The sequence below is a fragment of the Myotis nattereri genome (genome assembly GCF_964212035.1).
Source record: "Myotis nattereri genome assembly, chromosome: 15".
In the NCBI taxonomy this organism is placed as follows: domain Eukaryota; kingdom Metazoa; phylum Chordata; class Mammalia; order Chiroptera; family Vespertilionidae; genus Myotis; species Myotis nattereri.
Window position 1 is genome coordinate 53,359,895 of NC_138090.1, and position 27,113 is coordinate 53,387,007.

Sequence of the window (27,113 nt, forward strand, 5' to 3'; positions counted from 1 at the left end):
GCCCACCCCGCAGGGAGGCGCATGCGCAGTTCCTTGCACACGGAAGCGGCTGTGGAGGGGAAGGTGGCGGTTCCCCCTGAGGAGGGTGTTTGTCTTAAAAGCTGACGCTCCCCGTCCCCCTCCCCGCAGGGAAGGCTGAGGGCGCTGCCGGCGCTGAAGTCCTTGTTGGGGTCCCCGCCCCGGAGCCTCTCTCAGCGGTGAGTCCGCGTCCCGGGAGGCTGCGCGGTGCGGGCGCCACGTTCCTTTGGGAGGAAACGGAGGCCCCGGCCCGGGGTCTCTCCGCCTGTGGCTGTGGCCACCGCCTGCCGCGCGGTTTTCCCGCTGAAAACCGTTCCCGGGGCCGCCGGTGCTCCCCGCGGGGCTGAGAGTCTGGGTCAGGGGCTTCCCGCCCTTTGCGCATTTCCCCCCGCCCGGCGTTTTCCGCACAAAGAGCCCGGATGGCTCCCGGCCTGGGGGTCTGCACCCCCCTCCTAGGCCCACTCCCATTTAATAAGGGGTCTGCGTGCCCGGGGAGCACAGTGTCCATGGGGGGGATCCTCAGGGGGAAGGACGCGGTGTCCCCTGAAGAGGTGACCTGCCCGCAGGGAGGGGCTTTGTGGGCGCGGTGACTGCGGGGGGCGGGGGCCCAGGCCGGGGGGTCAGGAGAGGGAGAGAGAGACAGACACGTGGGCGGGAGAGAGGGCAGCGAGGGGTCCACAGAGAGGGGCCCATAGGGGTGTGGGGGGGGCTGGATGGCGACGGTAGGAGTGAGGGGGTCACTCAGGAAAGTGGCCTGAGGAGGAAGGAAGTGGAGACACAGGGAGGAGGGGAGCCCAGAGAGAGGAAGGGGGGCTGGGAGGGAGCGGGTCCTGGGGAGCAGAAGTGGGGTCCGCACAGGAGGAGGCACTTGAGACAGAGACACTGGTTCAGAGGAGAAGAGTTGGGGAGCGAGTGCAGGGACAGAAAGGGGGGCTCAGGGATGAGGGAGCAGAGGGAGCAGCCCTGAGTCCGCAGCTGTGGGAGCGGACAGACGGGAACAGGCAGCAGAGGGGCCACGGGCGTGGGGAGGGGAAGACTCAGACGTGTGTGGAGATGGAGCCTCAGAGACCAGGAGAAAGAGCCCCTGAAGGGAAGTAGGTTTCAGGAGTTTCATGGTCCAGGTGTAGGACAGACAGAGAGAAAAGAGGAGAGAGAGCAGGGCGGAGGAGGACACAGGAAAGGACCACAGTGGAGAGAAAGGGGGCAGGAGACAGACAGATCCACAGACAGAAATACATAGTAGTGGGAGGAGGGAACCCTGATCTGGGCAAGTGGTGAGCTGCTGGGATTTGGATGATTAAGTTGTGATATATCATCTTGTGGCACACACACATATAAATATTTGTAGATATAAATTTTAAAATATATTTTTGATATCAGTTTCACAGGGATAGGGAGATAGAGAAAATCATCAGTGAGAGACACAATCATTGATCAGCTGCCTCCTGCAGGCTCCTCACAAGGGATCAAACCTGAAACATTGGCATAAGCCCTGACTAGGAATCTAACCATAACCTCCTGGTTCATTAGTCCAATTGCAACCAGTGATCGTGCCGCCTAAGCATGGCTTTATATATTTAACGGCTGATTTTTTTTTTGTTATACAGATTGAATCAGACTTATAAATCTCCAGTTTATAAAGTTCTGGAATCCTATCTAATAAAAGAGAAACATGGTAATTGGCATACGACCACTACCCTTCCCATTGGCTAATCAGCGAGATATGCAAATTAACTGCCAGCCAAGATGGCAGCGGGCAGCCAGGCAGCTTGAAACTAACATGAGGCTTGCTTGCTTGCTTCAGTGATGGAGGACTCCAACCTTCCCCACAAGGTTCCCCGCCTGCCTTGCCGGCCTCTGAGCTTGCAGTTTAAGAAACATTGTCACAAATATAGAAGCTAAACAAAACCCCAGAAACCTGCTTTCAGCGAGCCCCGGATCTCAGAGCTGGAGTTATACATTGTTTCGATTATAGAACCGAAACAAACCAGATACCAGCTCAGAGCTAAAGCTGGCCCAGAATAAAAAAAGAAAAAAAGGAGCAGTTGGGAGCTTCAATCTGCCTGAAAACAGCCCTCAGCCCCTCACCCAGACTGGCCAGGCACCCCAGTGGGGACCCCCACCCTGATTCAGGACACCCCTCAGGGCAAACCAGCCAGCCCCACCCATGCACCAGGCCTCTATCCTATATAGTAAAAGGGTAATATGCCTCCCAGCACCGGGATCACCAGAGCCGAGAGGCCTCCCGGCAGCGGGATCAGCGTGACAGGGGGCAGGGCCCAAAGTCCCTGATTGCCCTGCAGCTCTGTGTGTGACAGGGGGCGGGGCCTCAACCTCCCTATCCACCCTGTTCTGTTCATGACAGGGGAAGGCACTCCAACCCCCTGATCAGCCCTGCTCTGTGCCTGATACGGGGGGAGCTCTCCAACCCCCTGATCGGCCCTGCTCTGTGGGTGATAGAGGGCGGCACCCCAACCCCCTGATCCATCCTGCCCTGAGTGTGACAGGGGGTGGTGCCCAACTCCCCTATCGGCCCTACTCTGTGGGGGAAGCTCCCCAACCCCCTGATAGACCCTGCTCTGTGCGTGACAGGGTACGGAGCCCCAACCCCCCGATGGGCCCTGCTCTGTGCGTGACACGGGGTGGTGCCACAACCTCCCCATTGACCCTGCCTTGAGTGTGACAGGGGGCGGTGCCGCAACCCGCCAATCGGCCCTACCCTGAGGGTGGCATCGCAACCTCCCAATCCGCCCTGCTCTGTTCATGACAGGGGAAGGCGCCCCAACTCCCCAATCGGCCCTGCTCTGAGCCCGACCAGGGGCTGCACCTAGGGATTGGGCCTGCCCTCTGCCACCCAGGAGCAGGCCTAAGCCAGCAGGTCGTTATCTCCTGAGGGGTCCCAGACTGCGAGAGGGCACAGGCCAGGCTGAGGGACCTCCCCTCCCCCCTGAGTGCACAAATTTTTGTGCACCGGGCCTCTAGTCTATACAAATAAAAGGGTAATATGCTAATTAGACCTGACATCTTCCGGAAGATCATCCGGACATCTTTTTTGACAAAGCCATGGTGGCAGGGCCTGAGGCAGAGGCGGTTACAGGGAACCAAGCTGGCAGGGGAGGGCAGTTACGGGCGACCAAACTGGTAGGGGAGAGCAGTTAGGGGGATCAGGCAGGCAGGTAAGGACTTAGGAGCCAGCGGTCCCAGATTGGGAGAAGATGTCCAACTGCTGGTTTATCTATACTATTAAAAGGATATGCTAAATTAGACAGGATATCTTCCGGACAACCATCCAGACGTCCTTCTGGACAAAGCCACAGTGGCGGGAGAATAGGCAAAGGTGGTTTGGGGCAACCAGATCGGCAGGGGAGGGCAGTTAGGGGCCACCCAGCTGGCAGGGGAGGGCAGTTAGGGGCAACCAGGCCGGTAGGGGAGGGCAGTTGGGATCAGACCTGCAAGGGAGAGCAGTTAGGGGCAACCAAGCTGGCAGGGGAGGGCAGTTCGAGGTGACTAGGCTGGCAGGGGAGGGCAGTTAGGGGTGAGCAGGCTGGTAGGGGAGGGCAGTTATAGGGATCAAGCCGATAGGGGTGGGCATTTAGGTGGATCAGGTCATCAGGGGAGGGCATTTAGGGGGACCAGGCTAGCAGAGGAGGGCAGTTAGGGGGATCAGTCTGGCAGGGAAGGGCAGTTACGGGGATCAGGCAGGCATCTTGTGTGTTTAGGACAGGCAGGCTTGTGAGCGGTTAGGAGCCAGAGTCTTAGATTGTGAGAGGGACGTCCGACTGCCGATTTATGTATATTAATAAAAGGGTAATATGCTGATTAGAACAGACATCTTCTAGACAACCACCTGGACATCATTCTGGACAAAGCCACAGTGGTGAGGGACGAGGCATGGGTGGTTAGGGGCAACCAGTCCAGTAGGGCAGGGCAGTTAAGGGTGACCAGTCCTGCAGGGGAGGGCATTTAAGAGGATCAGTGTGGCGGGGAGGGCAGTTAGGTGGATCAGGCAGATAGGCAGAGTGGTTAGGGCAGGCAGATGAACTATTAGGAGCCAGAGGTCCCAGATTGCGAGATGGATGTCCGACTGCCCGTTTATCTATTGTAATGAAAGTGTAATGTGGTAATTACACTGGACATCTTCCGGACAACCATTTGCATGTCCTTCCAGACAGTTACTGTGGCAAAGGCAGAGGTGTTTAGGGGTGACCAGGCCATCAGGGGAGGGTGGTTAGGGGGATCAGGCAGGTAGGGGACGGCAGTTAGGGTGATCAGACTGGCAGGCAAGGGCAGCTAGGGGGATCAGGCAGGCAGGCAGAGTGGTTAGGGCAGGCAGGCAGGTGAGGAGTTAGGAGCCAGAGGTCCCGGATTAGTGGTGGGATGTCCTACTGCCGGATTATCTCTACTAATAAAAGGGTAATGTGCTATTTAGACCGGCGATGAGGCCATCAGAGAGGGCATTTAGGGGTGACCAGGCCGTTAGGGAAGGACAGTTAGGGGTGACCAGGTCGGCAGGGGGGGACAGTTAGGATGGCAGTTAGGAGCAACAAGGCAGACAGGGGAGGACATTTAGGGGGATCAGGTTGGCTGGGGAGAGCAGTTAGAAGAATCAGGCCCCAGGAGAGGGTAGTTAGGGGCATCAGTCAGGTAAGGAAAGTGGTTAGGGCAGGCAGGGAGGTTTGCAGTTAGGAGACAGAGGTCACGGATTGCAGTAGGGATGTCCGACTGACAGTTTATCTATAGTAATAAAAGGTTAATATGCTAATTAGATTGGACATCTTTTGGACAACCATCTGGACGTCCTTCTGGACATATCCACTGTGGCAGGGACCTTGGCAGAAGCTGTTAGGGGCGACCAGTCTGCCAGGGGAGGGCATATCGGGGGATCAGGCAGGTCAGGGAGGGCAGTTAGAGGCAACCATGCTGGAAGGGGAGGGCAATTAGGTTGAACAGGCCAGCAGATGAGGGCATTTAGGGGGATCAGGCCATTAAGGGCGGGCAGTTAGGGGTGACGAGGGTGGCAGGAAATGGCAGGTAGGGACAACCAGGCCGTCAGGGGAGGGCAGTTAGGGGTGACCATGCCAGCAGGGGAGAGTAGTTACAGTCAATACGGCCCGGCAGGGGAGGGCAATTCTGGGGATCAGGCTGGCAGGCAAGGGCAGTTAAGGTGATCAGGCCAGCTGGGGAGGGCATTTAGGTGGATCAGGTCAGCAGGGAGGGCATTTAGGGAGATCAGGCCAACAGGGGAGGGCAGTTAGGGGGATCAGGCCAGCAGGGGAGGGCAGCTAGGGGGATCAGGCCATAAGGGGAGGGAAGTTACTGGTGAACAGGCCACCAGGGGAGGACATTTAGGGGTTGACTGGACCGGCAGGGGAGGACATTTAGGAGGATCAAGCTGGTCAGGGAGGGCTGTTATGGGGATCAGGCCAGCAGGGGAGGGCAGTTAGGGGCATCAGGCAGGTAAGGACAGTGGTTAGGGCAGGCATGCAGGTGTACAGTTAGGAGCCAGAGGTCCCGGCTTGCGAGAGGTATGTCCGACTACCCTTTTTAGGCCCGAATCCTATTGGACCAGCAGTCAGATATCCCCCAAGGGGTCCCGGATTGGAGAGGGTACAGGTCAGGCTTAGGGACCCCCTCCCCCACCCCCCGCACAAAATTTCATGCACCAGGCCTCTACTTTTATAATAATTTGCTTCCAATTGCAACTCTTATTCACTCAGAGGGGAGAGACTTGTCGGTTGCTCATGTGTCATTCCTCGGATGGCAACGAGGAGATGACCTGGGTTTGTCACCACTTGATGCCTTTTCACGGAATATTAGAAGGCTTAACTTTGTTGCTGTGGTGTTTTGTGTCTCTTTCTCTCTGTGTGTGCTGCTTCCATGGATTTACTTTTTCTATGTCTGACACCTAATTTATTATTTAAAAGCATCCTGAGATAAATCCTCTGAGTCTTCTCAGATCCCCTGAGGAACTTTTAGAAATGCTTTCAGGTGGGCTTTCCCCCATGGAGTTGGACAGCTGCTCTGGGTGGGGCATCATTGGTTACTGAGGGCCTCCAGGTGATGGAAGGTGAGGACAGGGATTAGCATGAGGGTTGCAGGATGCCTTTGTGTGAGTAGGGAGCAAGCTTTGTTCAAGGGAGTTAAGGGGGTGCTCTGTTTGGGGCATCGGGACAGCAGCTCACATTCTCATTTCTGTAGGAGTTAGTGGATGTCTTTGAGAGGAGAGACACATGAAGACACATTAAAAAATTCACAGTGTGTTCTCCTTGTAGGAGTTCCTTGTTCCTCACTCTCTCCTGTGACCAAGGACAGGAGGTGGTGTGCTTTTCCTCATTTCCAGGTCCTTCTGACTGTGAATGTGAGGTGAGCTGATTAACAGGCTGTGACTTCTCAACATAGTGTCACCTGAGCAAACATCCCAGATCCTGATCAGGACCAGGACCACATGGCTGCTTCTCAGGTAAAAGATGTGTCCTTGGTAAAAGGCTGTTTGCTTTTGTTTGAACATCTGTGTGTATATTTCTCTTTCCCTTCCCAAACCTGTGTCCCCTCTGCTGCCTGTTGCAGTCTGTCCTGCTTCCCACAGCTGGCTTTCTCAGTGCTGCTTCTCTCTCTGCTCCGTCATCCCTAAACCCCCCATTCTGTCCCTGCACTCCCTCCCCCAATTCTTCACCTTGAACCAGTCTCTCTACCTGAAGTGCCTCCTCTTTTTTGCCTCCACTTTTGTTCACCAAGACCCCTCTCCCTCTCAGTCCCCTTCCTCTCTCTCGGGCTCCTTCCTCTCTTCCATATTTCTCTACTTTGGATGTTCTTGACTTTCCAGGTGTTTTCCTTTCCTTATTTCTTTTATTTATTTATTTTTTTTTCTCAAATATATTTTATTGATTTTTTACGTAGAGGAAGGGAGACGGATAGAGAGTTAGAAACATCGATGGGAGAGAATCATCGATCAGCCGCCTCCTGCACATCTCCTACTGGGGATGTGCCCGCAACCCAGGTACATGCCCTTGACCGGAATCGAACCTGGGACCTTTCAGTCCGCAGGCCGACGCTCTATCCACTGAGCCAAACCAGTTTCAGCGAGGATTTACTTTTATTTCCTACGGATCATTGGCTTTTGCGTGGGAGCTTTAACTAATCAGGTTTGATTCTTTAAGTTTTCATTATATTCCATACTCCCACCATGGACCTACCCTATATGATCACTTTTTGTATTTTCTAGGAAGTTTCCAAGAGGGTATTATTAATGTATGTTTAATTTCATCAAATTTCTATGAAATAGCTCTCCACTAATGATACATAAAAATTTTGAAAGAGCCCTAACCGGTTTGGCTCAGTGGATAGAGCATCAGCCTGCAGACTGAAGGGTCCCAGGTTCGATTCTGGTCAAGGGCATGTACCTTGGTTGCAGGCACATCCCCAGTAGGGGGTGTGTAGGAGGCAGCTGATCAATGTTTCTCTTTCATTGATGTTTCTAACTCTCTATACCTCTCCCTTCCTCTCTGTAAAAAAATCAATAAAATATATTAAAAAAAATTTTTTTTTGAAAGAATTGTACTGATAAGAAAAATTAGTGGGGGGGGGGGGGGGTAAGAGATCAACTGAAGGCCTTATATGCTTGCATATAAGCATAACCAATGGACATAAGACACTGGGGGGTAGGAGAGGCCAGGGGATTGTCAAGGGCGGGGGGAAAAAGGAGACATATGTAATACCCTTTGTAATACTCTAAGCAATAAAATAAAAAGAAAGAAAAGAAAAATTAGTTCCCCGTGGCTGGTGTGAATTAGTGGTTGAGGTTTCAATTCTTTGTCCTGGGCAAGTAGTTCCTGGGAATCTGTGGTAGGCAGCCAATCCGTGTATCTCTGTGTCTCTTTCACATTGATATCTCTCTGTCTCTCTCTGTCTCTCTCTGTCCTTTTATACTCCCATCATGAACATACCCTATATGATCACTTTTTGTATTTTCTAGGAAGTTTCCAAGAATGATATTATTAATGTATGTTCAATTTCATTAAATTTCTATGAAATAGCTCTCCACTAATCTACACTAATAAAAGAGAAACATGGTAATTGGCGTACAACCGCTACCCTTCCCATTGGCTAATCAGGGCAATATGCAAATTAACTGTCAGCCAAGATGGCAGCTGGCAGCCAGGCAGCTTGAAACTAACATGAGGCTTGCTTGCTTCAGTGACAGAGGACTCCAATGTTCCCGCAGGCCGCTGCAGGCCTCTGAGCCTGCAGTTTCAAACATTGTAACAAATATAGATGCCCAGAAACCAGCTTTCAGCTGGCTGGGGTCTCAGAGCTGGAGTTGATACAGAGTTTCGAGAACCAAAACAAACCAGATACCTGCTTTCAGGAGTGGAGGCCTCAGAGCTGGAGCCTCAGAGCTAAAGCTGGCCCAGAATAAAAAAAAAGAAAAGAAAAAAAGGAGCAGTTGGGAGCTGCAGTCCCAGCCTGAAAACAGCCCTCAGCCCCTCACCCAGACTGGCCAGGTACCCCAGTGGGGACCCCCACCCTGATTCAGGACACCCTTCAGGGCAAACCAGCTGGCCCCCATCTGTGCCCCAGGCCTCTATTCTATATAGTAAAAGGGTAATATGCCTCCCAGCACTGGGATCAGCGGAGCTGAGAGGCCTCCGGCACCGGGATCAGCATGACGGGGCAGCGCCCAAACCCCCTGATCGCCCTGCGGCTCTGTGTGTGACAGGGGCCAGGGCCACAACCTCCCTATCGGCCCTGCTCTGTTCGTGACAGGTGAAGGCGCCCCAACCCCCTGATCGGCCCTGCTCTGTGGGTGATAGAAGGCGGCGCCCCACCCTCCCCTCCCCCCCACGGGCCCTGCTCTGTGTGTGATGGGGTAGAGGCATAACCTCCCCATTGGCCCTCCCCTGAGTGTGACAGTGGCGGCGCCCCAACCCCCTGATCCGCCTTGCTCTGTGTGTGACGGGGCGGTGTGCCAACTCCTCTATTGGCCCCACTCTGTAAGTGATAGGGGGGAGCTCCTCAACCCCCTGATGGGCCCTGCTCTGTGCGTGACAGGGGGGAGCTCCCCAACCCCCTGACCGGCCCTGCTCTGTGTGTGACATGGGGTGGCGCTGCAACCTCCATCGACTCTGCCTTGAGTGTGAAAGGGGGCAGTGCCCCAACCCCCCAATCGGCTCTACACTGAGCGTGACTGAGGGTGGCATCACAACCTCCCAATCCGCCCTGCTCTGTGCATGACAGGGGAAGGCGCCCCAACTCCCCAATCGGCCCTGCTCTGAGCCCGACCAGGGGCTGCACCTAGGGATTGGGCCTGCCCTCTGCCACCCAGGAGCAGGCCTAAGCCAGCAGGTCTTTATCTCCCAAGGGGTCCCAGACTGCGAGAGGGCACAGGCTGGGCTGAGGGACCCCTCCCTCCCCCCCTGAGTGCACAAATTTTGTGCACCGCGCCTCTTGTGATATATAAAAATTTTGAAGGAATTGTACTGATAAGAAAAATTATTTCCCCCAGGCTGGTGTGGATTAGGTTTCAATTCTTGGTCCTGGTCCTGGGCAAGTAGTTTCTGGGTATCTGTGGTAGGCAGTGAATACATGTATCTCTGTGTCTCTTTCACATTGATGTTTCTCTCTCTCTCTCTGTCTCTGTCTCTCTCTGTCCTTTTCACCCTCTACCTCCCTGCCTTTCACTCTCAAAAACTCAATGGAAAAAAATCTCCCCACGTGAGGGTTTACAACCACAAAAAGGAAACTAGGTTCAACTTGTTTTGTATCCTTATGTTTCTCTCCTTATCCTATATAATAAAGAGCTAATATTCAAATGGTCTTCACGCCCTCATGCCATCAGGCTGTGATGCCTTCATGCTGTCACAATCGATCACCAGGAGGTTGCATGCGTGTGAAGCCGTGGAGGTGGATCCCGATGTCGCGGCAAGGTTGGGGGTCCCCCTGAGGCCATGCCCCCTGCCCCAGCACCGGGATGGGAGGCTGGATCCCCCACCTGGCAGAGCTTGACTTGGGTGGGGCCGGCTGGGTCTAGGTGTTGCCCAATGGAGATGGGTCCAGCCGGACACTTCTGTTATAGAGAAAGGGCAAATAGCAATATTAAAATATTACCTCTAATTTCCTTTTAATGTGCACGAATTTCATGCACCGGGCCACTAAACCATCTTGATTTCATAGTTGTAAAATGTGTGTCTCTGTGCTTTACCTGTTAACATTATTTTTTCAGCTATTTTTTCTTTTCTTTCTCAAGTACATTTTTATCTATTTCAGAAATGAAGGTAGAGGTAGAGAGAGATAGAAATATCAATGATGAGAGAGCAATATTGATCAGCTGCCTCCTGCACACCCGACACTGGGGATTGAGCCCACAACCTGGTCATGTGCCCAGACCAGGAATGTAACCATTGACCTCCTGCACACCCCCTACTGGGGATCGAACAACAAGAGTTAATCCTGCGATTCTTCTTTTTTTACTAGTTTTTATGTTATTTTATTTTATTTATTAATCCTCATCCGATATTTTTCCATTGATTTTTAGGGAGAGTGGAAGAGAGAGGGAAATACAGATAGAAACATGGATATGAGAGAAACACATCAATTGGTTGCCTCTGACTAGAGCCAGGGCCCAAGGAGCCTGCAACAAAGGCAAGTGTCCTTTACCAGGATCGAACCCGGGACACTTTGGTCCGCAGGCCGACACTCCATCTACTGAGCCAAACCGGCTAGGGCAATCCTGGGACTCCTTTTTTTTAAAAAATATATTTTATTGATTTTTTCACCAAGAGGAAGGAAGAGGGATAGAGAGAAACATCAACAAGAGACTAACATCGATCAGCTGCCTCTTGCAGACCCCCCACTGGGGATTTGCCCGCAACCAAGGCACATGCCCTTGACCAGAATCGAACCTGGGACGCTTCAGTTCGCAGGCCGGGACTCTTTTTTTTTTTTTTTTTTAAATATATTTTATTGATTTTTCACAGAGAGGAAGGGAGAGAGATAGAAAGTTAGAAACATCGATGAGAGAGAAACATCGATCAGCTGCCTCCTGCACATCTCCCACTGGGGATGTGCCCGCAACCCAGGTACATGCCCTTGACCGGAATCGAACCTGGGACCTTTCAGTCCGCAGGCCGATGCTCTATCCACTGAGCCAAACCGGTTTCGGCCGCAGGCCGGGACTCTTAAGTGCCTAGTCCAACACTGTATCCACTGAGACAAACTAGCCAGGGCTTTACCTTAATTTTAAAGTTTTTTTTCCTGTAAACATAAATCTATATCTAGGATTTGTGGACATATGTCATCCTCATTTGTCAGTGTTCGAAATCATATCAAGGAAAGTTACTGGGGCAAAGTGATCTTATGGGTAATTCAGGATACTCCTGTAGGTCCCAACCTCTTCTCCTAAGACTGTTTTCATGTTGCATGACATTATGAACTCTTCTGGTGACCTCTTGGTAAATACTTATTTTCTTTCAGGGACCGTTGACCTTCAGGGATGTGGCCATACATTTCTCTCAGGAGGAGTGGAAATGCCTGGACCCAGCTCAGCGGAAATTGTACCTCGAGGTGATGGTGGAGAACTGCAGCAACCTGGCCTCCCTGGGTGAGGATGAGTCCTTCCCGAGTTCCTACTCCACCTGCAGGGTTTTCCTTTATTATTTTAACATCTCAAGGGGCTTCTGTTTTCTGTGTTAGATGCTTGCTGTCAAGGAACAAATTGAGCTCTAGCTCGTTTGGCTCAGTGGATAGAACACTGGTCTGCAGACTGAAAGGTTCTAGGTTTGATTCTGGGTAGGCCAATGCCAGGGTTGCTGGCTCTCTCCCCAGTGGGTGCGTGCAGGAGATATCCTATCAGTGATTCTCATCGTTGATGTTTCTCTTTCTCTCCCTCTCCATTGCCTCTGAAACCAATAAAAAAAGATATTTTTTAAAAAAGGAACAAATTGGGGGTCCTTGGGATATAAAAGAAAGGCTTTGTGATGTATGTGAATTAAGAACTCAGTGTTTGCACACATTACGTGTTGTCTACACTTATTAAGGTACTATCAGAAAAGAATATTTTAGAAAATCATTTTCTATAGTATTGTAATATTCTACCACGTCTTCTGGCCAGATGACAGTCTGGATTGGAAATGGGAAAGCCTCTATAAAAATTCACACTCCATGTTATTTTCTTTTTTGATTTTTTAAGATTTTATTGAATTCAGGGAGGAAGGGCGAGTTAGAGAGAGATAGAAACTTCAGCTGGGCATTAATTGATTTTTTTATATGTGCCCTGACCATATGTGTTCTCTATATAAATGGCCAGATATGGAATCACTGGTTTCCTGGTAACTTTAGTAAATATTGGAAAATCATTGTGTTTTCTTACTGGCTGTATCAGTGTGTTCATAATCTTGCTGACAGTGCATCAATGTTCTCATTTCTCCACTTAATTGGTAATACTTGTCATTTTTTATTGATTTATGGATGATTGACATCCTGTTAGGTGTTTGGTGGTGTATGATGGTGGTGCCCATTTACATTTCTCTGATGATGAATGAGTTGAACATCACTTAATATTTCTATTGGAAATCTTTATATCCTGTTTGCAAAATGTCTATTCATCAGGTCCTCTGCACATTTTTCCATCATATTGTCTTTTTGCTGTTAAGTTGTGTGAGTTCCTTAGATATTTTGCATCTTTAGCTTTTGAGGATGTAACATGGCTTTTGTTGTTGCTGTTTCTCGGTGGTTTCTTTGGTATACCAAACTTATTCTTTTGTAGTCTCATTTCTTTATTTTTTAGCTTTTTTGTTATGCCTGAAAAGGTACGTACAAACCAATATTTTTCAGAGTGATGGTAAAGTTCATTAACTATGATTTCTTCCAATGTTTTCATTGGCTTCAGGTCTCAAATTTTAGATGTTAATCCATTCTAATTTCATTATGGTTCATGGCCTGTGAACACAGTCTAGTTTTATAATTTTTGCATGTATCTCTTCCGTTTTTGTTACACTACTTCGTGAAGAATCTGTCTTTCCCTATTGTGTGTTCTTGCTTTCTATCTTACACATTAGTTAACCATATAGCTTTGGACATTTTAAAAGTTGTGTTACTTCTTTTTTCATGTTGACTTGTAAAAGGTCTGTATATATTATAGATATTAACTACTTATCAGATAATAGGCTTTGGAGACCTTTTTTCCCATTTCCCTGCTTGTATTTTGAACGCACTGACAATTTCCTTTAATGTAAAGTTATTTTTACATGAGGTTTAATGCCTTTTGACTATTATGCTTTGTTTACCTTTCCTCTTAGTGCTAGAATAAAAAATCAAATATCATAAAAACTTTTCTTCATGGCCTAGCCAGATGGCCTCAGTGGATAGAGTGTCAGCCTGTGGACAGAAGAGTCCTGGATTGGAATCTGATGAAGGGCACATGAGCAGGTTGCAGGCTCCATCTCCAGTAGGGGCCATGCAGGAGGCAGCCATTCAGTGAATATCTTAATGTTTCTATCTCTCTTTCCTTCTCCCTTCCTCTCTGAAATCAATAAAAATATATTTGAAAACAAAACCATTTCTGTAACTTGTCATTTAATAGATTGACTTATTAGCTTTATGTCTCAATCTTTAATACATTTTGGTTTAATATTTGTATGTGGTGTTTAATTACAGTCCAACTTCACTCATTCTTTTACACGTAGACATCTAAGTATGTCAACACTATTCGTATGTGTGAGAATCTGCTTTACTTTTTTGGTGGTACAAGTACCCTTGTAGAAGATTATTTTACCTCATGGGTGAGAAGTTGTACGTAGGCTCTTTATTCTACAGTGCTTCTTTTTTGTAGTTGTTGTTAATCCTCACTTGAGGACATTTTTTCCATTGCTTTTCAGAGAGAGTGGAAGGGTGGGAGCAAGGAGTGGGGAGAGAGAGGGAAACATTCATGTGAGAGAGACACATCGACTGGCCCCCTTCTACTCAAGACTCAACCCAGGTTGGGTGACAGTTTGTAGCCAAGGTATGTGCCCTTTAAGGGGATTTGAACCTGCCACCCTTATGTGCACAGGATGATGCTCTAACCCTGAGCCACACTGGTCAGGGCCTACTGTGCTCCTTTATTTACCTGTGTCTTAAAGTGTAGATGATAACTTTTGGATCACACCAGTTTTGAAATATTTTTTTAAAATAATGAAGCATGATGCCTTTAAGGTTATACTGTGTCTCTCATGTTAGTTTTGGTTCCCTGGTGTCCTGTGTCATTTCATACCCATTTTAGGATGAGGTTTGGTAATTTTGTGAAAAGTGATATTGAGACGTGGATAGTGACTGCTTTGAATGTTTATGTCAACCTTGGGTACTGGTGACAGCTTATTCTGTTAACATTCCAGTTTAAGGTTGCATGTGTAGTTCATTTATTGAGTTCTTTAAAGACACTCAGCACTACTGTATACTTAATTTCTATTGGTTTTAGAGGAAGAGAGCCGTGGGGCGAGAGTGGGCGGATGTCCGGGGGAGAGGGAGAGAGAGAGAGAGACATACATTTACTTCCCTATTAGTTATGCATTCATTGGTTACTTTTTAATGTGCCCTGAGTACAGATCAAAACTGCAATGTTTTGGTATGAGGGCCACACTCTAAACAACTGAGTTATTGGGGTACGGAAAGAATATCCTTTTCTTATCTGTGGTTTAGGCACCCTAGGTGAAGATCTTAAGACCTTTCCAGGAGCATGTCTATGTAGGCCTTTTATTCTACCTTGCTTCATTATTTCTCTTAATGTCTGTATTACAGGTTTTTTATTTCTTCGTTTATATATTTTTTTTATTAATTTCAGAGAGGAAGGTAGAGGGAAAGTTAGAAACATCAATGATGAGAGAGAATCATTGATAGGTTGCCTTCTACACGTTTCCTAGTGGGGCTGAAGCTGGCAACCCTGGCATCTGCCCTTGACCGTAATCGAACCTGGGAACCTTCAGTTCACAGGCTGGTGCTCTATCTTCTGAACCAAACTGGCTAAAGCTGTATTAGAGTGTTTTTTTTGATAACAGAAGCATTGAAGTATGTTTTAAAATCAGGAAGCCTGAAGCCTTTAATTTCATACATTCTTTTCACTATTGACTTGGTTACATTGAGCCCTGTGATATTCACATGAATTGTAGAAAGAGCTTTTCTATTTCCACCAAAAGTGTCATTGGGACTTTGATAGGGATTGCTTTGAATGTTTAGGTTACTTTGGGTACTAATGACAGCTGATACTGTTAGCATTTCAGAGTAGGGTCATGGAATGTGTTTTCCAACTTAGTGATTTGTTCTTTAATTACAGCCGTCAATGTGTGTGTATATGCTTTCTTTTGTTAATCTTCAAGCTTTGTTTTTTTTTTTTTCCATTGAGTTTTAAAGAGAGGGAGAGGGCGATAGAGATAGAAATAGAAATAGGGAATGAAATATCAATGGTGAGAGAGACACATTGTTTCACTTCTCACATGTCCCAAACGGGGTTGAAATTGAACCTGCAACCATTTGGTGGTGGCCCCATGCTCTAACGAAGGAGACACACTGCAGAGGGCAGCTACTAGTATTTTATACTTTACAGCATAGAAGTCATGCACCTTCTTAGGAAGTAAATTGTTAATATTTTATTTTCCATTATGCTGGTAATCATGCAAATACATAATTAATTTGTTATTCTGTATTAAGTTCTGTTCCTGTATAGAGACACAGCTAACTTCATTGTTTGGTTCTATATACCATGTTTTGAGAAATCATTTTTAGAAATGTGGAGTCTGTGATTTGCAATACAGAATTGTGTTACGTATTAGCAGAGATCATTTTATTTATTTCCTATTTTTTGTTTTGACCATGGGAATTACTTAAAATACCTTAAGGTTATAACAGTGTACCTTAAACTCATAGTGTCAACTGCATACAAATCTCTGCTGATTGCCAATTCTATCCATGTACCCACGTAAGTTGATATCACATTGTCTTTAATGTTGTTTGTTTTACAGAAGAGATTTAAGATTATATTCTTTTATTTTTTTAAAAATACTTTTTAAAATTTTATTTTAGAGACGATGGAGATGGGGAGAGAGATAGACACATCATGATGAGAGAGAATCATTGATTGGCCACCTCCTGCACACCCCACACTGGGGAATGAGCTGAAACACAGGCATGAGCCCTGACCGGGACTCAACCTGTGACCTCCTGGTTCATAGATAGATGCTTAACTACTGAGCCACTCAATTCTGCCAATTCCTTCTATTTTCTAAAGTTACACAGGAGAAATCAAAGTAATATATGTTTCTTTATTACAACACCACAAATTTTTATAGTTCTGTATATTGTTCCGCACACAAGGCATCTTTATGTGTTCATATGTTAGTGTTGTGTAGAATTTTTAAATTACCTCAGACGGATTTGTTATAGGGCAGGTCTAATCATGAGAAGGTCTAATAATGAGAAAGTTTTAAAGCTGGAGCAGTTGTTTCCTCTCCATTGTTTATCATCTATTCTGTCAATATTCTTGTTGGATGGTTTTTGTTCATTTATCAGTTCGATGTTTTATCTCGTGCCCTATCCCCCCAATAGTTTTCTGCTTAGAAACCCCCTAATGATCTTAGAGGAGCTGTCTTTTCCATGAGGAATTATTTTTTTATATGTTTTTAGGTAGTATTCTGGTACTCGTGATATTTTCATTGTTTTTATCTGTTCTCATGTTATACTCATTCCACTTAGAATTCAGTGAGCTGCTTGCATTTGTATGTCTCTTTTTCCAATTGTCAGGATCTTAAACAATTAATTTTTTATATAAGCTACCTATTCCTTTTCATTATTCTCTCTCTATGGGGTTGCCTTGGTGGTCAATTTGTTAGTGTCTTAGGAGTTCCTTAAATCTCTTCACATTTTCACATGTTTGTTGGCGTCTCTGGATTAAAATGTTAATGAATTAAAATTTTAATGATTTATGTACAAATTCTTTGATTAGTTACTATTGTTTTATTTTTATTTTTAAAAAAATATATTTTATTGACTTTTTTACAGAGAAGAAGGGAGAGGAAATAGAGAGTTAGAAACATCGATAGAGAGAGAAACATCGATCAGCTGCCTCCTGCACATCCCCTACTGGGAATGTGCCCGCAACCAAGGTACATTCCCTTGACTGGAACTGAACCTGGGACCCCTCAGTCCACGGGCTGATGCTCTATCCACTGAGCCAAACTGGTCAGGGCTATTTACTATTTTTATTTTTAAATGTATCTTTCTTTTTTTAAATCAAATCTTTATTGTTCAGATTATTACAATTGTTCCTCTTTTCCCCCCCATAGCTCCCCTCCACCCGTTTCCACCCCCACCCTCCACCCTCACCCCCCCTCCGCCCTCACCCCCCTCCCCGTCCTCATCCATAGGTGCACGATTTTTGTTCAGTCGCTTCCCGCATCCCCCACACCCCTTTCCCCCCCAAGAATAGTCAGTCCACTCCCTTTCTATGCCCCTGATTCTATTATAATCAACAGTTAATATGTTCATCCGATTATTTATTCACTTGATTTTTAGATTTACTTGTTGATAGATGTGTATTTGTTGTTCATAGTTTGTATCTTTTTTTTTTTAAATATATTTTATTGATTTTTTACAGAGAGGAAGGAAGAGAGATAGAGAGCCAGAAACATCGATGAGAGAGAAACATCCATCAGCCGCCTCCCGCACATCCCCCACTAGGGATGTGCTCGCAACCCAGGTACATGCCCCTGACCAGAATCGAACCTGGGACCCCCCAGTCCGCAGGCCGACGCTCTATCCACTGAGCCAAACCGGTTTCGGCATATAGTTTGTATCTTTACCTTTTTCTTCTTCTTCCTCTTCTTAAAGGATACCTTTCAGCATTTCATATAATACCTGTTTAGTGGTGATGAACTCCTTTAGCTTTTTCTTATCTGTGCAGCTCTTTATCTGACCTTCAATTCTGAATGATAGCTTTGCTGGATAAAGTAATCTTGGTTGTAGGTTCTTGCTATTCATCACTTTGAATATTTCTTGCCACTCCCTTCTGGCCTGCAAAGTTTCTGTTGAGAAATCAGCTGACAGTCAGTCGTATGGGTACTCTCTTGTAGGTAACTGACTATCTTTCTCTTGCTGCTTTTAGGATTCTCTCTGTCTTTTGCTCTTGCATTTTAATTATGATGTGTCTTGGTGTGGTCCTCTTTGGATTCCTTTTGTTTGGGTTTCTCTGTGCTTCCTGGACTTGTAAGTCTATTTCTTTCACCAGGTAGGGGAAGTTTTCTGTCATTATTTTTTCAAATACGTTTTCAGTATCTTGCCCTCTCTCTTCTTCTGGCACCCCTATAATTCTGATGTTGGTACGCTTGAAGCTGTCCCAGAGTCTCCTTACACTATCTTCGTATTTTTGGATTCTTTTTTCATTTTGTTTTTCCAGTTGTGTGTGTTTTGCTTCTTCATATTTCAAATCTTTTACTTGATTCTTGCGATCCTCTGGTCTGCTGTTGGGAGTCTGTATAATATTCTTTATTTCAGTCAGTGTATGCTTAATAATTTCTAGTTGGTCCTTTATCACAACCTCGAGGGTCTCATTAGATTTCTTGAGGGTCTCATTAAGTTTATCGGCGGTTTCTAGAAAATTCTTGAAAAACCTTAAAAGTGTGGTTTTGAATTCTATATCCAATCATTTGCTTTCCTCCATTTCTGTCATTTGTGTCCTGTTTCTTTGTCTCCGCATTTTTTATGCTTCCCTGTGTTGGTAGAGTGGCTTTGTGTGCTAGGTGTCCTATAGGGCCCAGTGGCTCAGCCTCCCCAATTACCTGAGGTAGACACTCTTGGTGCACCCCCTTGTGGGCTTTGTGCACAGTCTTGTTGTAGTTAAGCCTTGATTGTCGTAGGTAACACTGGGAGGGATTGACCTCCAGGCCACTTGGCTGTGAGAATCAGCTGTGTCTGCAGTGGGAGAACTTCTGTGCTGGAGACACCCCTCCGGGTCAAGACTTGCTTCAATGGGGCTTTGGTGCTCACTGAGTCTACCCCTTGAGTGTGTCCTTTATGGATCTGAGGAGCTGCAGTCTGGATGGTCCCACTCTGACGACTGGGCACACCCACACCAGCTCCTGGATCTCTAAGGAGGTGCTAATATAGCCTTTTCCTGAGGCTACCCAGCAGGAGCCAGCTGTGAAGCAATACAAGTTGCCCTGGAGCCTTGGGCCAGCTGCAGTTTGTTAGGTAATTATCAGATTGCAAAGGGCCAGGCCTTTCATATGCAAAAGCCTCCGACATAGCTTGGGCGGGGTGGGGTCCCAGGGGATCAACAGGGCGGAGCAAGCAGTTATGGCTGCTCTCAGTCATGCCCTCAGAGGTCCTACTTCTCAGTGTCCGGGCAATCGCTGCAAGCACTTCCGAGAGAAAGCTATCCTCGAGTTCCGACTGATGCCAGACAGTCCAGTTTGGCATCCCCAGAGACTCGCCCGGAACTGGAGCTTAGAGCTTGAGACTCCCTCCCGATTGAAAAACACAACTGTGTCCTCAGCCGCCAGCCCTCTCCGCATGCGCCTCTGCACCTCTGTATTTTACTCCCACACTGCACCTCCTCTGAGTCTCGGTATGCTTTTCTCTTTCCTTCTAGTTGTAGAATTTTCACTCAGCCAGCCTTCCTGTGGTTCTGGATGATGTCCGTTCCGTCTTTTAGTTGTATTTTTGAAGTTGTTGTGGGAGGCAGCAATTTACAGTGTTTAACTATGCCGGCATCTTGGTTTCTCCTAAATCTTAAATGTATCTTTATTGATTTCAGAGAGGAAACGAGAGGGGGAGTAATAGAAACATTAGTGAAGAGAGAGAATCATTGATCGCATGCCTCCTGTACATTGGGGGAATTGATCCTTCAACCCAGGCCTGTTCTCTTATGTGGGACCAAACTGTGACCTCCTTGTTCATAGGTAGAATCTCTACCACGGAGCCACCACTCTCAGGCAAATTCTTTGATCTTTTGAGTTGATCACATCATTCATTCATGATTCTACTCTATTTTTTAATTCGTATTTTATGTATTTCAATTTCCTCTTTTGGTGTGATGTCTGTAAAATACTTTCTCATTGTATTTTTATTTTGATTAAATAATATTTTTGTGATATTATATAGTTGTCTTTTTTCCTTCTTTACAGCATTAAGATGTTTATTTTCCGTTCTTTTTGAGATATTTAATATATTTTCATTAATGTAGTGCCAGTTTGAATATATTTATTTTGTTTTCCTGATGGTACACTTTTTCTGTGTTGTTTTTTTTTTTCAAGACTTGATATCTTTTGTTCAGATTTCTGAATTGTAAAGTAGCAGGCTTTTGAACATGCTTTCTATAGGAAGTAACAAATAATAACCTCTGGAACAAATTCTCCTTTCGGTCAACACTATTTTCAGGATCTCTGTTCTTGGTTCGGTTGTCTTTTTAATTTCCCAGTTGCAAATGTTCTCTGTTTCCTTCTAAGACACACGGTGTTTTTTCAGGTTTCATATACATGTTCAGTACCACAGTCTTTATGGTGCTCGAACAATTTCTCATTTGTAGCAGCCATTACAGGGCACTCACCGTGCACTGCCGTTCTGTTCACACTCTATGTCATACACAACTGACACTTGTTCAAGGGGCTTCAAAACAGGGAGATCATTGAACATGCACTTCCCTCATACCTCATTCTCTCCAGGGAAGAAACTGGTAATTAGAAGTGTTTTTATAACATTACCATTGCATGCGAGGAGGTTTACGCAGGTATCATTTGCAAATGTAGGCAACTCTTTGTCCCTCTTTGATGTGAGTTTTCCTCATTGTACCTACCTTGAGCTTTGTTGAATACTTCATTGGGTCTTGGAGTACCCAAAACTGTCATTGGCCTATAGTTGCTGGTAACTTCAGCACTCACCACCTGATTGTCAAACTTGAAAATTTAATTTCTTTCAGGTATGTCATCGGAAGATGACCAGGCCTTTATTCCAAAGCCTGGAATACAAGATTTATTCTCTGAAATAATACTGGTAAGATATAAAAGGTGTCGCTTTGATAATGTACACTTAATGAAAGCCTTGGCTGAAACCAGTTTGGCTCAGTGGATAGAGCATCGGCCTGCGGACTGAAAGGTCCCAGGTTCGATTCCGGTCAAGGGCATGTACCTGGGTTGCGGGCACATCCCCAGTAGGAGATGTGCAGAAGGCAGCTGATTGATGTTTCTCTCTCATCAATGTTTCTAACTCTCTATCTCTCTCCCTTCCTCTCTGTAAAAAATCAATAAAATATATTTAAAAAAAAAAGAAAAGAAAGCCTTGGAAGAGTGTGATGAGAAGAGACTGAATTAAGTCTACCAGACCTGAGGCACTGAACCTAGGCAAAGTACTGAAAATTAGGTACAGCGGTATAGTGGCAGATTCAGAAATTACCAAAAATTCGGTACAGCGGTCTGGTAGGGTTAATATAAACAGAACTAATCTGGAATAGTTATCATAACAGAATTGTTGTTACCTCTACAGGTCAAGTGTATAATACTTTTGTGAAACCTTCGATATTAGAGTCAGTTCCATTGGCAAATCAGTGTGTTTCTGCAGGTGAAAGTCAAAAACAACTTTTTACTGTTATGCATTCTTGGAAAGGGAATCTGGAAAAACTAGGAATTATAGTATGTAGTGTAAATAATCCTTTGAATTGCTTAAAATGTGGGGTGGGATTATATTTTCATGCAATCATTTCTAAAATGTAGAGATTTATAATGTATTTATAAAATTTAAATATATTCATATTGGAAATCTTATGTATATTATATATATTATTATATTATATATATGTAATATATATTATATATATATTATATATATATATATATATTGTATTGATTTTTTTTACAGAGAGGAAGGGAAAGGGCTAGAGAGTAAGAAACATCGATGAGAGAGAAAGATCAATCAGCTACCTCCTGCACACTTCCTGTCTGCAACCAAGGTACATGCCCTGACTGGATTCAAACCTGGGATCCCCCAGTCCACAGGCCGACGCTCTTTCGTCTGAAGCAAACCGGCCAGGGCTTATTATTACTTTCAAATATATTTTTATTAAACTCAGAGAAGTACTGAGAGGGAGAGAGTGAGAGAAACATCATTGATAAGAAACAATCACTGATCAGCTGCCTCCAGCGTGCTCCCCATGAGGATTAAACCCGAAACCTGAGCATGTGCCCTTGACTGAAATTGAACCTGGGTCCCTTCAGTCCTCAGGGTAATGCTCTATTCACTGAGCCAATTAGGCTAGGTATTTCATTATTTTTTTTGTAAGAAAAAATATTTTTATTGATTTTTGATAGGAACATAGATAAAGAGAGAAAGGCAAACATCAATGATGAGAGATAATCACACTCTTTGTGATTATTATATCTTGGCTGCCTCCTGCATTCCTCACACAGGGGACTGATTCCAAACCCGGGGCTTGTGCCCTCACCTGGAATGGAACCATGACCATCTTGCGCATACCTTGAAGCTCAAGCAGTGAGCCATGCTTGCTGGGCAATTTGGCAGTCTTTTATTTATTTATTTATTTTAAAATATATTATTGATTATTTACAGGGAGGAAGGGAGGAGGATAAAGAGGTAGAAACATTGATCAGCTGCCTACTGCACACTCCCCACTGGGGACATGCCCACAACCAAGGTACATGCCCTTGACCGGAATCGAATCTGGACCCTTCAGTCCGCAGGCCAACGCACTATCAACTGAACCAAACCAGCTAGGGCAATTTGGCAGTCTCTCTTTTTTTTTTTTAATATATTTTATTGATTTTAAAGAGAGGAAGGGAGAGAGACAGAGAGCCAGAAACATCGATGAGAGAGAAACATTGATCAGCTGCCCCCCGCACACTCCCCACTGGGGATGTGCCCACAACCAAGGCACATGTCCTTGACTGGAACCGAACCTGGGACCCTTGAGTCCGCAGGCCAACGCTCTATCCACTGAGCCAAACCGGCCACGGCAATTTGTCAGTCTCTTAAACAGGAATTCATTCTTCCTTCTCTGACAATGTTTTGTATTTATTTTTTGTCTATAATTTTAATAAATTAGGAAAGCTTTTTCTATAAAACGCACTTGGTTTAATGAGTATCACATAATGGTTCTTATGGAACAAGTGTACAAGTTTAATGAAGTTATAACTGTCATTAAAGGACTTTCTATCTCTCATTGTCACCAGAGTACATATAATGGAGAGAGCAGTTATCAATGGATTGAACGTTGGAAAAATTTTAAGCAAGAGTCATATCTTAATCATCAGTGGAGAAGAGAACTTGCAGAGGACCATTATAAAAGTGGAAAAGTCATTGACCAAATGTCCAATCCCAATACACATCAGGTTATTCTTATTGTGGAGAAGACACACAAAGGAAGTAAATGTGTCCAGTCTTTTCAGCAGTCTTCAAATTACCATGAACAAGAGAATATTCATTCAGGGGAGGAGGCTGACAAATGGAATCCTTGTGGTAGACTTTCCAGTCAAATATTCAGTCTAACTAAAATGAAAAAGTTCCATAATAGAGAAAAACCTTATAAATGTAAAGATTCTGGTAAAATATCTAATTGGCCTTCAGTTTATACTCTAAGTCAGAAAATTCATACTGGAGAGAAGCCTTACAAATGTAAAGCATGTGGCAAAACCTTTAAGTGTCATTCATCTCTTACTGTACATGAGGGAAGAATTCATACTCTTGCAAAATTTTACAAACCCCGAGAAGATGGACAATGCTTTAGTCAGTCCTCAGGTCATACTCAACCTCATAGAAATTATCCAGGAGTAAAGTCTTATAAATGTTCAGAATGTGACAAAGACTTTAGCCGGTGCTGTACCCTTAGTACTCATCTGAGAATTCACACTGGAGAGAAACCTTATGACTGTAGAGATTGTGGCAAAGCCTTTGGCAGCTCCTCAGACCTTAGGAAGCATCAGAGAATTCATACTGGAGAGAAGCCTTATAAATGTAGAGAATGTGGTAAAGCCTTTAGATGGTCCTCACATCTTAATACGCATCAGAGAGTTCATACGGAAGAGAAGCCTTACAAATGTAGAGAATGTGGCGAAGCCTTTAGATGTTACTCCCAGCTTACTAGACATCAGAAAGTTCATACTGGAGAGAAGCCTAATAAATGTAGAGAATGTGGCAAAGCCTTTAGATGGTCCTCACACCTTGCTAGACATCAGAAAGTTCATACTGGAGAGAAGCCTTATAAATGTGGAGAATGTGACAAAGTCTTTAGATGGTCCACAGACCTTACTAGGCATCACCGATTTCATACTGGAGAGAAGCCTTATAAATGTGGAGAATGTGGCAAAGCCTTTACAACGTCCTCAAACCTTACTATGCATCAAACAGTTCATAATGGAGCGAAGCCTTATAAATGTGGAGAATGTGGCAAAGCCTATATATGGTATTCACGCCTTACTAGGCATCAGAGAGTTCATACTGGAGAGAAGCCTTATAAATGTAGAGAATGTGGTAAAGCCTTTAGATGGTCCTCATATTTTAATACTCATCAGAGAGTTCATACTGGAGAGAAACCTTATAAATGTGGAGAATGTGTTAAATCGTATAGATCGTACTCACACCTTACTAGGCATCAGAGAGTTCATACTGGAGAGAAGCCTTATAAATGTAGAGAATGTGGAAAAGCCTTTACAAGGTCCTCACACCTTACTACGCATCAGAGTGTTCATACTGGAGAGAAACTTTATAAATGTGGAGAATATGGCAAAGTCTAGATGCTCCTCAGAACTTAGTCCGCATACCAGAGTTCATACTGGAGAGAAGCCTTGTAAGTATAGAGTAAGTGGCAAAACCTTTAGAAGGTCCTCAGAAGTCTTATACCATATATGTAGAGAATGTGGGAAAACCTTCAGTGTAGCATCATACCTAAAGTAGAGAGATCATACTGGAGAGAAGCCTTTTAAATATAGAAAGTATGACAAAGATTTTATTTACTGTTTCTGCCATACTAGACAGCATAGATTTCATAGTTGAGAGAAGTCTTAGAGATGTGCAGAGTTTCGTGAGTCCTTGACCAGCAGTGAGAACTTACTGAACATCACAGAATTCACTCTGGACAGAAGCGTAATGAATGTGAAAAATGTAAAAAAGCTTTGAAAAGTCATTCAGGTATTACTGTACTTGAGAGACTTCCTAACAGAGAGAGTCCTTACAAATGTAAAGAATAGGCTGGAGCCTTTACCCACAGCTCAAAATTTACTAAACATCAGAGATTTCATACTGGAGGAAACCTTACACTGTAGAAAATGTGAGAAAGCACTGGCTGGCATGACTCAGTGGCTTACCTTCGACCACGCACCACAATGTCAGGGTGCAATTCCTGGTCAGGGCAGTGGCCCTGGTTGCGGAAGCGATCTCCAGTGTGGGGCTGGTAGGAGCAAGCTGGTCCACGATTCCCTCTTATACATATTTCCTATCACACACTCTTCTTTCCTCTCTGAAATCAATAAAAATATATTTTGAAAGAAAAAAAAATAGGAAACCTTTCGTCGGTGTGTATTCTTTCCTGTACATCAAAGAGTTTATACTGGAGAGAAACATTGCAAATGTGATGAGTGATATAATCTTTTTATATCAATGGAGTCTCTTAAAATCAGAGAATTCATTGTGAAGTAAAGCCTTACAAAGGTGAAGAATGAGGCACAACTTTTAATTATCCTTGTCTTACTCAATACAAGAGAACTCGTACTGGAGGGAACACCTATAAATGTACTATGTGAGAATTTGATCAGCAGTGGGGTTGCCTGCATTGTGAAGCTTCATTGTAGAGCGTGGACCCATGAAGCAGGAAGTCAGCGTTCATTTCCCGATTGAGTCTCATACCCTGTTTGTGGACTATATATCCAGTAGTTTTCATGCAAGAGGCAGCTTATAGATGATTCTCTGTTATCATTGCTGTTTCTATCTCTCTCCCTCTCCCTTCTCTCTCAAATCCTATACCAGTGATGTAGTACAATGTAGGAGATGTTTCATACCCAGGATGCAGAATTGCTATGAACTCTGCATTGGAGAGAGGACACCTGTTTCCAAGCTGCAGTCCTAGCTGAACCCAGAAAATTAAGTTTATTTCTTTCATTTCCTATTTCATATTCTCTGTGTTATGTTTTTCTTTTCTCATTTTTCTACTCAGCTGATACTCTTTTCTGCAGTGCTTTAACAATGCCATCTAAACCTCTTCCCCTCCCACAAGAGCCCTCTGGCCCCTGTAGCTTCTGTTCTGCAATTTAGAATTTTACTATTGCAATAACTGACTTCAGAATTTGGCAATATCTTGCTCTATATTCATGTAGTAGAAAGGTGACCATTGATGTTTCCATGCTGGATTCTAGATTTTGAATATGAATGTTAATTTTTGGATTATAATAAATTGGCTTCTGTGTGCTTTATAACTGGAATGATTTTTCTTATCCTGATTTTCATTGTTTTCCTTAAGAATTTCTCAGTGTTACCTCATTCCCTTCTTTCTTGGGATGAACTCAGCCCTTGTTAAACAGATTTTATTGTCAATTACTTAAATGTTGCTGGATGTTGGTCATTCTTCCAAGAGGAATCCCAGAGACCAATGCAGATTTTTGGTTGAAAAATTTTCTTTTTCATCAGAAGTTATTTTGTATATTGACAGCATGACCACAGTTATGTTCATAGGCGCGTTAGTTGTCCCCGCATTGTTTTTCTACCGTCACTGTAAGTCCCAGGGACGGCAGGATAGCAGTGATTGAAATGAAAGCGCCACATACATTCCTTCCTTGTAAAATTCCTTGTAAATTTGTACAAGCTGGTAATATCAGATGCTTTGCATGGGCCAACCCAAAGGATCACACAATGATTAAAGAAGGTAGATATTGGGTACCCTTCTACTCCCTTACATTTCCATGGAGCATTTATATGTATAAGAATCTCCTGATATTTTGTGACTAGGTCTCTATCTGGACCAGGGGCTTTATAGTTTTGTTCAGGACAAAACTATTGGATCCAGATCATTGATAGGAATTCGATGTCTCCTAGACAAGAGTTCCATTTTTCTGGTACTGTAGTGAGTAATATTGAGGGTG

General features: G+C 44.9%; 1 protein-coding gene across 3 annotated transcripts; it reads left to right on the forward strand.

The window, feature by feature from the left end:
• Positions 1–35: 35 nt before the first annotated feature.
• On the forward strand, positions 36–26,440 carry LOC308530456 (uncharacterized protein). Of its 3 annotated transcripts, XM_081107121.1 has the most exons (6): positions 36–197; positions 6,291–6,478; positions 9,854–9,941; positions 11,488–11,614; positions 20,954–21,027; positions 23,217–26,440. In XM_081107121.1, the coding sequence occupies exons 4-6, from the start codon at positions 11,581–11,583 to the stop codon at positions 24,774–24,776; spliced, it is 1,668 nt and encodes a 555-aa protein (XP_080963247.1). In that variant the 5' UTR covers positions 36–197; positions 6,291–6,478; positions 9,854–9,941; positions 11,488–11,580; the 3' UTR covers positions 24,777–26,440. The 3 variants fall into 3 exon arrangements, 2 of the variants coding, with proteins under 2 accessions (XP_080963247.1, XP_080963246.1); XM_081107120.1 differs by lacking the exon at positions 9,854–9,941; XR_013996852.1 differs by lacking the exons at positions 36–197; positions 6,291–6,478; positions 9,854–9,941; positions 20,954–21,027; positions 23,217–26,440 and adding an exon at positions 13,311–13,432 and having other exon boundaries at positions 11,543–11,614.
• Positions 26,441–27,113: the final 673 nt, after the last annotated feature.